This window comes from Cryptomeria japonica, chromosome 3 (assembly GCF_030272615.1).
Source record: "Cryptomeria japonica chromosome 3, Sugi_1.0, whole genome shotgun sequence".
NCBI lineage: Eukaryota > Viridiplantae > Streptophyta > Pinopsida > Cupressales > Cupressaceae > Cryptomeria > Cryptomeria japonica.
Genome location: NC_081407.1, coordinates 86,496 through 100,705, shown reverse-complemented (window position 1 = coordinate 100,705; position 14,210 = coordinate 86,496). Strand labels below are relative to the sequence as shown.

Below are 14,210 nucleotides of genomic sequence, written 5' to 3'. Positions count from 1 at the left end.
GAGAAATAGGGCTTTGCTTAATACTGGACCAGAAAAACATAGAACTGTAGAAGATTAGAATATTAACAATATGGGTGAAAGAAGGGATCCAGGTGAGGAGAGATTCTTCAATATGATGGAACAATTCATGCAGGGGCAGCAACAGGCGGACCAAAGAGCACAAGAATAGAACCAGCGGATGGACCTGATGTTACAGATGATGGCTAGGCAATTGGGTATTAAATTATTAATGTTAACGCTAATGTTGGGGATGGAAAAGATGGAGGTAATAACAGTGGACAAAATGGAAATGAGGGTAACAGAGGAGGAAATGTGGACAATAACTTTGGACATGTAGCTCAACCCACTATAATGGTGAGCTCTAGGCCTCTTCTACCTACCTTTGTACCTAGGGCACCAGCACAGCATGGGAATGAGCCTCAGATCACCGACTTGCAGGATCGGTTCAGAAGAGATTAGGAGAGTGGAGGACCAAATTTTCAAGCAGCTATATCCCTGCAGGATTACATTGATGTGAGGATGAGACATATGCCTTGTGTCAGAGATGGGAATCAAAATTTCGAATTACAGAAGAAAGTAGGGAAGTTGACTCTACCATATTTTGATGCTTCAAGGAAGACCACAACACGAGCTTGGGTTCAAAAGGTGGACACATATCTTCGACTTAGCCTTATGCCAGAAGAAGATGCCATCAAATACACGGCTATACACCTTAACGACATTGCACATGAGTGGTGGCACCATGGCATGGTTACTATGGAGCGTGACTAGATTACCTCTTATGTAGAATTTACTAAGAGTGATAGAGAGATTCGACAAAAAGGACCCAGAATTGCACTGCAAGGAACTAGCTCAACTCAAACAATGGGGACCACTGGAAACTTATATTTCAAAATTTCAAAGACTCTCGATGTTAGCTACTGACATATCACAAATAGTTATTGACATATCACAGAGGAGGCTCATGGTGTTGTTTATAGATGGTCTAGCTAATCCGTTGAGGGGATGGATTAAGGCTTTCAATCCACCTCCATTGCAGGAAGCCATTAAGAAGGCTAGGGACATGGAGGCTTCTAGTTCGAGGAAAAGGTTTCACTCTGTTGGTTAGCAGATTTGTCACTTAAGTTTTATACTCTCTTGCCCATATCAATGACAATCTGACCAACAGTTGAGTCACTTGCAATGGTATTTGCAAGTGCTCTCTGCTTATTTTACGAGGCACAACTACCTTCGAAAGATATAATCAATCCGTTGTTTCCATGCAAGGACATGCAGCCCTTGGATAATATTCCCTTGTTCACCATTTGGCCAATTTAAGTCAGGATTAACAACTGGCAACTGGTCATCACAAGGCAAAACAATTCTAACAGAGGAAATTCATTATCGATGTTAGTTCGCGTTACTTCAGGCAGCTCAAAGGGTGGTGCAATAAATTTCGTCTGCAAAAGGTGACAATATCAAATGCTATGACTCGTACTACCACCTTTACGTGCCTTCAGCCATTTAATCAACCATTAAAGAGGGTAATTGCAAATCTTCATTCAATTTGTTCCTTGGGAGTTGTGTAATATACAATAATCAGTTGACTTGGGAGTTTATGGAGCATGCAACAAAATAATTTTGAAATCTCCAATACTCCAACATCAGCTTATAAGGGAGTATCAATCATCGGGCATTTTGAGTAGTGCAGATTTTCGGTCGTCGCCCGATCACCCGATAGATAATGGCTCCTTTGGAATCGCAGCATCAAATCAATTTAGAACTCAAGGACTTTTAAGGTTTTACCGATGAAGGCATAACCAATAAAGAAGACCGCTAATAAAACGAAAGTCGAGATTTTAAGTTTGAAAATGGAGGGGGTGCTAACACACTCAAAGGGTTATCCAAAAAAGAAAGACAAAGACAAGAAGAATAACCAAAGTGATTCTCACCCACCCCGAAATGATTCAGGTAAACTTGATAATGACCAGTTGAATGAACTCAAGAGGAAGAAACTTTGTTTTCACCGCAGAGAACCATCGGATCCTTTCCATAAGTGTACTGTTAAAGCAAAGACAAAACAAATTGAGTATTTTTCTGCTGAAGAATCAGCCTCAGAGAAGTCAAAACAGCAATCTGATTCAAAAAGCAATGATGAAGAAAATACATCAAAAGGGAAGTTTGGAGAGGGTAAGACTATTGCACAACTTACTAGCGGCCAAAAGGCAATCACTTTCAAAGTGAGGGGTGTGATACAAGGACAATGAGTAATCTCTTTGATTGATACCAGAGCTACACATAATTTCATTGATGAGAGCTTGGTGACTCAAAAAGGATTGCAAATAGAAGAACATGATGGGTTCAAAGTGATGGTAGCTAGTGGACATAAGCTTCTTTGCACTCGTAAGATTGGATTTCCAATCTGCACATACAGTTGGGTGACTATGAGTTGGTAGATGACTTCTTTGTGGTAGGCATGGGTGATTATGATGTTATACTTGGCATGACATGGATGTCATCATTAGTAGAGTTCACCTTCAATTTGGAAAGGTTGGAAATGAAGTTCAAACATCAAGGAAGGAACGTGGTACTAAGTCACAAGGTTCGAGTTCGTGTTCATGTTCAGCAACAATAAAATTTGGATGAAGTTTGGCAAGGGCAAAAAGTTCGAAAAAAAACTCGTGATTAAATTTGCTTTATATAAATTTGATGTTTTTCAAATATAATTAATATATGTACAAAATTATCAAATACGGGTACCAGTTCATATATATATATATATATATGAACTGGTACCCGTATTTGATAATTTTGTACATATATTAATAAAATAACATCTACTATATATAAATAATAATAAAGAATTAAAGATAATATATAACATTTAAAATAATAGTATCTAAATATATAAAAAACACAATATAAATAAATAATATTAACACACTACAAATAAATAATCTGAATAACATATAAAAAATAACAAAGTTATAAAATAGTGATACACGGCTCAACAATTCTTATTCGATGAATAGATAAACCGTAGAACCCTCTGTTTTCTCCAGGCAAGACAATGCGAATCCTTTGTTCGATGGCACAATACTGGTCAATCCTTTGCTTGACAGCACAGCACATGAATCCTTTGCTCGACAGGTCATTTGTCTGTGGGTAGTCCTTCCCGCCCGTCTAAGAGATGGGAAAACACGACTAGCACAAAAAAGAAAGCGGAAAAAAACCTCTTTGTGCAGGGAACGAAAAATACACAAAAAACCCTAAAAACATTTCTTTTAAAAGACAACGCTATATGCATGTACGAATATTAGCCGAATTTAAACGAATTTTTAGTAGTGTTTTGAAATTCGCCGAATTTCAAACCTCATGGCCAAAATTCGGTGAACCCTGTGACTTAGGTTTCACTTAAGAGGATGGAACGGATATTTAGGCACAATCAAGTGGAGTGGGCAATGGAGTGTCTTGTTATGCCTACAGTTACTGAGCAGCAAGTTAAGAGTTACCACCCTAATATTGAGAAGGTAATATCCAGTCACACCAAAGTCTTTGACAGCATACCCCTTGGAGTCCTCTTGAGAGAAGAATAGAGCATGTCATAGAGTTGGAAGAAGGGGCCAAGCCAGTGATCACTACCCCTTGTCGCCATCCTAAAAAACACAAGGATGAGATTTAAAAGAGGCTATTAAAGAGTTGCTAGAAATGGTACATATTAGGCCAAGTAAGAGTCCTTTTGCTTCAGCAGTGGTATTGGTCCAAAAAAAGGACGGTACAATGAGGATGTGCATTGACTATAGGGCTCTAAATAAGAAAACAATCAAAAATAGATATCCCATTCTGAGGATAGATGAGATAATAGATGAGCTGCATGGAGCCTGTTATTTCTCTAAGATAGACCTGAGGTCAAGATACCATCAGATCAAGATGAGAGCAGAGGTTGTAGAGAAGACAGCATTCAAATGCCATTACGGCCACTTTGAGTTCTTGGTAATGCCATTTGGGCTTACCAACACCCCTACTACATTTCAAAGTTGCATGTGTTCAAGAGGCAATTGAGGAAGTTTTTGTTAATCTTCTTTGATGAAATCTTGGTATTTAGCAGAACTTGGGAGGAACACATGGAGGAGGTTCTGAGTATTTTGGAGAGTGAGTCACTATATGCCAAGGAGTCAAAATGTGAGTTTGGTATGACAAAGCTACTATACCTTGGTCACATCATCAATGCAAAAGGGGTGAGAGTGAACCCGAATAAGATTAAGGCTATCGTTGATTGGCCAACCCCTACTAATCTCACTCAGCTCAAAGGATTTTTCGGGTTATGTGGTTTCTATAGGAGGTTTGTGAAGGGTTTCTCACATACTGCAGCTCCACATATAGATTTGACAAAGAAAGGGGCATTTGAATGGTCTGAAACAGCCTAGTATTGTTTTGAACACTTCAAACAAGTGATGCCTTTATGTCCAGTTCTAGCACTACCTGACTTCACCAAACCACTTGAGTTGTAGTGTGATGCATTAGGGAAGGGGGTTGGTGCAGTTTTAATGCAAGAGAAGCACCCTATTGCATTTGAGAGAAGGAAAGTGGGAGGGGTAGAGAAGAGCTACTCCATTTATAACAGAGAGATGTTGGCCAAATTTAGATCCTATCTGGTAGGGGGAAGATTTGTGATCAAGACGGACCATACTAGCATCAAATATTTTATGAATCAGAGAGATCCTAATGATAGGTGACAAAAATGGGTCACCAAGTTACAGGCCTATGACTTTGACATTATAAGAAAAATGTGGTGGCAGATGCACTCACATGGAGACCTCACGTATGCTCTTTGGTTGAGATATCAACTGATTGGAAGGAGAAAATTGCAATAGAGTATGCAAAAGATTTGTGCGCATCACGATTGATTGGGGGCACACCCATGATGACAAGTATTCAACGATTGATGATTTGATTTTCTATAAGGACAATTTATTTTGTGCCTTCTTCACACTTTAAGGAGTTTGATCCTAAGGACATTCCATGACAGACCATTGGCTGGTCACCCAAGGTTCTTCAAGACTTACAAGCAGATCCGAGAGGTGTTTTGTTGATGTGTCTTTTGTACACAACCAAACACAGAATAAAATACCTAAAGGTACCTTATCCTCTCTTGAACAAAGTTTCCCGACTGCTGAAGATCTCGTCGAAGGATCAATCGGAGTAACTCCAAGGTTCTAATATGTAGGTTCTCTACATGTGGATAAGCTCTTTGCGGTACGATGTGATTTTGTTGGAATCACAAGGGGACTTACATTTGACTGCCTAGGCATCTGATTTACTGGAACTCAAGTCCTATCTAGTGGTTGGAAGATAAAGAAATGGCAAAAGGTACATAGTTTAGAGAGTCTACTCTAAGGCCTACAATGCAAGAAGATGGAGGAACGACAAGGTGGAGTCTCACCATCAAGCTTGAACAATCCGACACCAACTCAGTGCGATCTTCTGAGGGATGCTTCAAATATATTCAAACCAGATAGCATCAGATACTGATCATCATTCACATTAATGCATGAACAATAGACGTTTAACGACTTGAGATTAAGCTCATTCTATGCCAGTTGACCACGCAAGGCGCACTTACAGTCAGCAAGAGGCTAGTGGTTTGGACTAGGGGAATTCCATGCGAGTGCATTCAATAACTTCTTTCATTCATTCTAATCATTTATCATCTACAATGAAGATTCCACAAGAGACCATGCATATTGCAAAGAAACGACACATTTCACCATATCTTCAATGAAAAGGGGGTTCATTTACAATCAAGGCAACAATTTCTTGCCTTCTCTTCCTAATCTACTCTAATTGCTATTCTACTATCTATTCTCTATTGATCAATCTTTGACTATTATCTATTAACCAACTATTAACTATTAACCCTTACAAATGAGGAGCCAAGGCTTTATATAGGGAGCCCTTTACAAACAGACGGCTCTAATTGACTTAGAACCAATGGCCAAGATTACAAGATAAAAACCCTAATTAGGGATTGTTACAACAAACGTCCTCTAGCCAATGAGAAAATTACATTCCAAGAGCGAGGACCAATAGGAAGCAAGGGTAGGTGCCTCGAAGTTTGTGTCGTCCCCAATGAGTCAAGTACATTGAATCTGGACACGCTGAGGTGGACCAATCCAACCAGTGGAATGATGACTTGGATGCCACCTTACCTAATGCTTATGACTTGGCTGATCCTCCTCTGTCTTTGATATGATGAATGATGTACCTCTTTTACTCCCAAGTGCTTGACGAGGCTTTCTTATCGTCAAGTCTTCCTTCTCCGGTAGCATACCTTGCCCTGAAGTACTGGCAAAGCCTTTCTTTGTCATCTTGTGGTAGAATGAGGTCTTGAGGCTAACTTGAACTCCTTGAGCACCCCTAGTCTTCCAACGCTTCAAAGCACCTTGAGTCCTCCCTTTTTGCATGTGGAACGTCCTTGATGATGATGGACTAGAAGAGGTCATCCTTGCCCTGGCCTAGTCTTCTTCCATCTGCAAAACCAACCAAAAGGTGATTAAGGACACATAATGAATTCATTCTAACTTAGCATTTCCTACCTTAAATCATCAACAAGAAGACATTAAAATGAAGTTTGCTCAAGATTCTCCCCAAGGACAGGCCCTATTAGATTTTCACTCTAGACCCTTTGGAAGGGTCAGGAGTGAATTTCTTGTTTAGGCTCAAGTTCTATCACTTCTCCACTCCAAAATATCTTCTAAGGCAAGCATACACTAGTCTTCTCTCCACCAAGGCCTGGGAATCCATCTCTCGACCTTCATCATGAACAAATTAGGTGAAATTGAGAATTTCGCTCTAGACCCTTTGGAAGGGTCAGGAGCAAAATTCAAGTTTTAGACTTATTTCTTTACTTCCTTCACTTCAATTCACCTTACAAGGCAAGAATACCTCACTCCACCTTCAAGCATGCCATAGGAATCAACGTTTTGGCTTCACACAAGGAGAAAATAGGTGCTTTGAGGAATTTCGCTCTGGACCCTCTGGAAGGGTCAGGCTCGAAATTCTTCTTTTAGGTTGATTTCTCTTACTTGGATCCACTCTTCTCACTTTGTTCTACCTTGACTCTCCATTTGGATCCTTCTCTCATGCTTGCAACACTTTGTTTGACCTCAGAATGGCTTGCTAGGACAAATTCGCTAAAAAACATGGCCAAGGACAAGACCTATCTAGGATTTCGCTCTGGACCCTTTGGAAGGGTCAGGAGCGAAATTCTTGATTTAGCCAAAAATCTTCATTTCTGGTGGCCAAAATCCATCCAAGGGCAATCCTATGGGCATCTCCCAACTTCTCTCACCTTGTTCTAGGCTTGGCTTGGCACAAGTTTTGGAAGATAGAATAGGTTTTAGGATTTTCGCTCTGGACCCTTTGGAACGGTCGGGAGTGAAATCCTTGTCCTTGAGCTTATTCCTTCATTCCTCTCACTTCAATTCATCTTCGAAGGCAAGGTCACGCAGGTCATGCCACTTCACACCCATCCAAGCCATAAAAACCAAAGACTTGACTTGAAGGGAAAATAGGTGATTTTAAGAATTTCGCTCAGGACCCTTTGGAAGGGTCAGGAGCGAAATTCATGATTTGTCTCAATTCCTTCAAATTTGATAATCACTAGCAAGTCAAAGTAACACCTAAGGACACTTCCAATCCTAATTCACCTTGAACCACCCTAGACTTGGCATAAAATTGAGGGAAAAGAGTGGTTTTGTGAAATTTCGCTCTGGACCCTTTGGAAGGGTTAGGAGCGAATTTCTCATTCTAGACTTGACTCTTCATCTTTTCAATCCCAATCTTATTTGCAAGGTAAAATTCCATCACTCTTCACCCAAGGAACAAGGTTTGCGGCCTAAGCCTGGAAGCAAATGAGGTCAATAAAGAATTTCGCTTTGGACCCTTTGGAAGGGTCAAGAGCGAAATTCATGTTTTAGGCAAAATCTTCATCTTTCAAAGCGTCCAACTACCTCTCAAGGCAAGAACATACCAATCCACCCTCCAACATGCCAACGCCTAGCCAAAACAAGGAAGAAAATAAGAGCTATAAGGATTTTTGTTCTGGACCCTTTGGAAGGGTCAAGAGCGAAATCCTCTTTCCAGGTTGATTTTGCACTTCATTCATCCAATTCTTCCTCAAACGCAACCAATTCAACTTCCTTTCATCCTAATCAAGGCAATTCACTATCAAACTAGCTCCAAACAAGGTCACTCTAGGGCCTAAGGCAAAAAAGAAGGTCAAATGGAGGATTTCGCTCTGGACCCTTTGGAAGGGTCAAGAGCGAAATTCTCCTTCCAGGTTGATTTCCATCATTTCATCGCCTCAAACCTCCTCTCCAAGGCAAATATGCGTCCAAGTCCTCCAAACCATGCCTTAGAAGTTCCAAACTTGGTCAAGTTAAAGAGCAAAATAGAGGAAATATGAATTTCGCTCTGGACCCTTTGGAAGGGTCAGGAGCGAAATTCTCCTTCTTAGGTCAAAATCTTCATTCCTCAATGCTTTCAATCACTTCCTGAGGCAAGAACATATCAATCTACCCCCATCATGTCCAAGGAACAAGGATGTTAGCCCAAACAAGGGAGAAAATAGTGTCTAGGGAGAATTTCGCTCTGGACCCTTTATAAGGGTCAGGAGCAAAATTCACATTTAGGCTCAAATCTTGACTTCATTTCTCACATTTCTTCATCCAAACAAGTATTTTGCCCTCAATAACGCCTGGGAATGAGTTAGTTCTAAGTTTGGGTCAAAGTAGAATGTCTTATGGAGAATTTTGCTCTGGTCCCTTTGGAAGGGTCAAGAGCGAAATTGAAATTCGCTTTGGACCCTTTGGAAGGGTCAGGATCAAAATTTGACATTTTGGTCTCTCCGTCGGGATTCATATATGGAATATAACATTTAAGTATAAGTCTTATACTTTAAGTTATATTCCATATATACTGTCAGGATGTTTGAGAGTGGTTTCGAACCTCCAGGAGTTATAATGCAAAATCTAGTTTTTGGAGGATTCTTCAATTTTCCAAACTTAGTCAAATTTCAGGATCAGGATGACATTCCAGACAGCCAAATTTCAGGACATTTGAAGATCAAGATGACATTCCAGACTTAGCCAAATTTCAAGACATTTGAAGATCAGATCGACATTCCAGACTTCACCACTCACCAACCTGACCTAACTCAGACCTTCAAAGATGATATTCACTCACCAAGCTTCATTGACCTCCTCAAACTCAAACAAGACACAATTAGCAACAAGAGCAAAACTAGGCCTAAAGGAGACTTTCAAAGAAACCCTAACCTAGAGCACTTGCTGACTCCCGCTGGCTCAAGCAGAGCCTGCCATCCTAGTGATCCCCTTGGCAACACTCAAAATGCAAAAGCTAACAGACAAAACCCTAAAAGACCTAGAAACAAACCCCAGAAAGCAAAAAAGTAGCGGTCCCCATTTGCAATGGGGTGATGTGTGAATACGTCACAACAGGTTCACATGGAAGGGGCTTCAGAATGAAGTCCTGAAATATATTAGGGAGTGTCCAGTTTGCGAACAAAACGAGAATGAGCATAGCTTTCCAATTGGTTTACTTCAGCCCTTACCAATTACAGATCAAAAAATAGGAGAGCATATCGATGGATTTCATTACAAGATTGCCCAGTGTACAGGGTAAGGACTGCATCTATGTGGTGGTTGACACGTTAATGAAATTTGTACATTTCTTTGCAATTGTAGCCACCTATACAGCAGCCCAAGTGGTTGATTTATTCTTTAGGGAGGTGTTTAGGTTCCATGGGGTGCCCAGGATCATTGTGAGTGACAAGGACATCAAGTTCCTAAGTCTATTCTAGCAGGAACTTTTTAGGTTGAGTGGTACTAAGCTCACTCCTAGTACCAACTACCATCCACAAACCGATGGGCAGATGGAGATAGTGAACAAATGGGTTGAAGGTTACCTGCGGAATTGTGTCAAGACAGCAGAAGGCTTGGATCAGATGGTTGCATTTGGGTGAGTATTGTTACGATACCACCTACCACATGACCATTAGGATGACTCCATTCATTGTGATGTATGGATATGAAGCCCCAAACTTCATGGATTTGCTTTTCGGGGACAGCAGGGTGCACAAGACAAAGGATTTATTACACGAAAGTCGGGACATCCTAAGGGCATTAAAGGAGAACATCCAACACATGCAAAACCAGCAGAAGTTATATGTTGATTAGCACTGGGTCGAGTGCAGCTTTGAGGTTGGCAATATGGTTTATCTAAGACTTCAGCCTTATAGACAATCTTCTCTGAAGAAGAGTGGTGCTGAGAAGCTTAAGCCACAATTCTATGGTCCATTCAAAGTCACTCAGCGCATTAGGGAGGTGGCCTATGAGTTAGAATTACCAGCCAATAGTAAGGTGCATAATGTATTTCATGTCTCGTAGCTCAAAAAGGCTCTAGGCCATAATGTAGTTCCATCAGCAAAGTTGCCACCCCTAGATGAGGAGGGGAAACTGATATTAGTTCCAGAGGCAATCATTGATACCAGGGAGAGGACACTTCAAAGAAGGACGATCAAGGAATATTTGGTTAAATGGAAGAATCTATCGGTTGAGAATGCCACATGGGAAAATGAGCAGATCTTGCAGCATCCAGCGATGAAATTGCTTGAGGACAAGCAATTTTGGGAAGGGCGGACTGTAATGTCCCCTTTCTAGTACATGTTTTATGACGTTGTCATTAGCCTATTTCTCCATGGTCTTGCAGGCTAACCAGGACATTTAAGGGATCTTGAGGATATTTGGCCTAGGTAGTTTCAGTTGAAGTGATTCTGATGTATTTTGACATGTTTTTGAGATACTTACTATTTATAGTAAGTCATTGGCCAAGCCAATGATTCAGTATTTTCAGTAAATTCTTGGACGTCACTTATGTCAATGGTATTGGTTTAATACCGACTGGAAATTTAATAGTTATTTGGTGATATTTATTATTTAACAATTAAGTTGAGTTATAAAGTTAAAATTAAGTTATTAACTTTATTGTTATTTAATAACTTTAGTGGGACACATACAGTTATGTGTTGTAAATATCAAATGTTCCCTTTCGCTTAAAGTACATGGGCGTCCATAAAGAGGAGATGAAAATATTAAAATAAAAGGGAACATCATTTATCCCACATTTGCCAAGCAAGATGAGTCGACCTCTTGGGGAAAGAATATAAGGGTCTTTTGTATGCTTTTTACAGCATGCTTGGTTGATATGATATTTTAAGTATTGATTGGAGAGTTCATCTTCAAGGGTTTGCGAGAATGAAATCCCTCATGAATAACATTATTCTCGCTGTTTCAAGATACAGTCAGGGGAATTAGTGGTGTTTCTACTTCAGGAGACACATTGAGCTTGAACTGAAAGGTATTTTCAAGTTACAGGGTATATTGCCAAGATTGAGCTTATTGTTGCATTATTCCAGTTTAGGAAAGTCGATTTTGAGTGACAAAGGGGTTGCGACTGTGCTCATATTGTTTGCTGAACGTCTTCCCTTCTTGGCTGGGTTATACATCATAGTGAAGCCGTACTTGCTGGCTGTCCCTAGTTGGAGCGCTATCTTGCTTGGTCAAGGTAATTGCTGGGTTTTTGCTGGCCATATAAACTGTTTCTGAGCCATATAAGGCTGGAGGAGTACTGTACAGACCTGGAAACATCTAAAGCAGTGTCATACCTGCCTGGGAACATCAGTTAGAAGACCATACGAGTCTCAAACACCTTTATGTGGCACTGTTTGGGACTGAAACCCTTAGCTATGAAGCTGCACTCGCTGGGGATGGGGTCATACAGCGCTGAGATGTGAAGGCAAGGGTTTATTATTGCTGCTGGTGTATTGTTAAGTCTGGAACAGCGTTTTGGTATGCAAATTCAATGTATTATTTCCTTATTTGAAGAAACTAAAGTAATCTAGTGTTAATGTTTTTCCAAGAACATTGGTGTTAGAATAGAAGACATATTTGGTTAATATTGTTGTTCATAATATTGCAATCTGCAATACCGTTATTTGTGTCATATTTGTGTTTGTTAAATCTGCTGTACCTTTCCAAGCAACTATAACTCAGAACCAAACCAAACAAGAAACTCAGTAACCAGCTTGCAAGCAAACTGTTTGACAAAATTACAGTCAGAGGAAAGGCAGAAAAAACTAAGGTTAGCAAGGGGGCATATTACAATAGATGTGTGTATCCCTGCTCTTGCCTTGTGGTTTTTGATGAACTAATGAAATTGTTTATCAAGTGTTGTTAGTCCACCCAGCCCCATTTAGAGAATGATGCATTAAAAAGTGATGCTAGGAATACTACATCATTACATTTGTTACCGTGTTTGTTATGGTTTGTTGATACAAACACTGGAATATCATGTGTGTAATATATTCCAATTAGTTGTACAAGTATTTGTAGAGATTATAACTCGTTCGAACAACTTGTCAATGTAAAGGAGTGATTACAGGAGATATAACAGCTCTCCTATATTAAATCAGTGTTATAGATTATTGTATAATATAATTTAATGAATCGTAACATTTCGGAAATTCAATACTAATTAATTTCAATGTGTGCTGCCCATTTCTCAATTGTCTCATCGTTGGAATAGGAAGCGAACTCAGTACTAGAATCGTCATGGCCTTCAAAGGCTCGGGTTCATGAGCCAAATATCATGATTTTGAATTGTCCACAATTGCTCAATTATTCTCTAAATAGCAAACTATTCACTGCACAATGAGAAATTCATGATTATGTCTATATTTAATTAATCAGTATTTTAAAATATTATATAATCCAGCTTCTTCTTAATTCTTATTGTAGGTAATTCGAGGTTCGAAAAATCCCAGATTTTGTCTATGTTGGTGTATTTTTCCCATTGATTTAAAAAAGCAGCAGAAGTAACACTAAAAACCTATACATTCTTATAAAACCGGAGAAATAAATTTAAAAACTTTATTACGAAAAAATAGAAAAAAATATATTTTTCACAAGATGAAAGTTAAAAAATAGAGTATGAACCTTGGATGAAAGTAAACAAATACATAGACTATAGAGCATTGTGCATCTCACCTCAACGGGCATGGCCAGCTTGCTGCCGCCAAGGCCCTCAACCAACTTCGATTCGTCCACCACAACAACAAATTTGGAGGAGGCAGCTTCGACCATCTTTTCGCGGAGAAGAGCGCCGCCGCGACCCTTGACCAGGTTCAGCTCTGGATCGACCTCGTCGGCACCGTCAATGGCCAGGTCGATTTTCGGGTGGTCGTCCAGAACAGACAGAGGAATTCCCAGCGAGGCCGCCTGCTCTGCCGTCCGCTTTGACGTGGGGATGCCAACTATGTCCTTGAGTGCGCCAGATTTTATTAACTCGCCTATTTTGGCCACCACGAAGGCGGCGGTGGATCCTGTGCCGAGACCCAACACCATGCCGCTTTCCACGTATTCCACGGCCTTGTCAGCCGCCAGTTTCTTCAAGTCGTCCTGCGTGAGGACCTTGCTTGCTGCCATGGCTTTAACTAGCCTCGACCGGCTTGTGGAAATATAACACTGGGATTTGAATGCCCGAAACCCAGTGTTATTATTGGAAATGCATTTGCCGGAGAGGGCGGGCGCGATGGAGAGAGCGTTAAATGCTGCTGCCGCCATGGCAAAGGCGAGAAAGCAAGTGAAGAAAGGAATGGAATATTGCACCTATGAATATTGAGCTGAGTTGGAGGATGATGCCCCTCCATCCACAGTGACGCTATCCCCAATTTCAACGATGGATAGTCCCGGTCCCAATCTTTCGCATCTGCTGTTGGTTGCTTTCGCTTAAAAACTTGTTTTTTAATGAAAGAGCTCTGTTAAGATCTGTGGGTCTTTTCTTTTCCTCTTTTTTTTTTTATATTGTTGTTTTGAGTAAATTATTTTGTTATATTCAATGTCGATGTTTTTTATTTTTAGGTGATTTGTTACTTTTATAAATGATTGTAAATTTAATAATCTAATAGTTATTGTTGGATTTTTGGTTTGGATCCTTCATAGTTCTTTAGTCTTTTCTTAATCATATTACATCTTTAGGTATATTATGTTGAGTCTGATATTTTTCCAAATTATCCTTGAAAATGGTTTATGTTGAAGTCGATATGTATAATGATCTTAAATATTCTATCAACATTCAAATTAGTGAGAAGT

The 14,210-nt window shown here is 40.0% G+C and overlaps 1 protein-coding gene across 1 annotated transcript in view; it reads right to left on the bottom strand.

The window, feature by feature from the left end:
* LOC131042967 (probable ribose-5-phosphate isomerase 3, chloroplastic) overlaps positions 1–13,844 on the bottom strand; it is a 30,623-nt gene extending 16,779 nt beyond the window's left edge. Inside the window, exon 1 of the mRNA XM_057976315.2 lies at positions 13,107–13,844. Coding sequence (XP_057832298.1) covers positions 13,107–13,682 — 576 coding nt within the window. The 5' untranslated portion in view covers positions 13,683–13,844. The remainder of the gene's footprint in view (positions 1–13,106) is intronic.
* Positions 13,845–14,210: the final 366 nt, after the last annotated feature.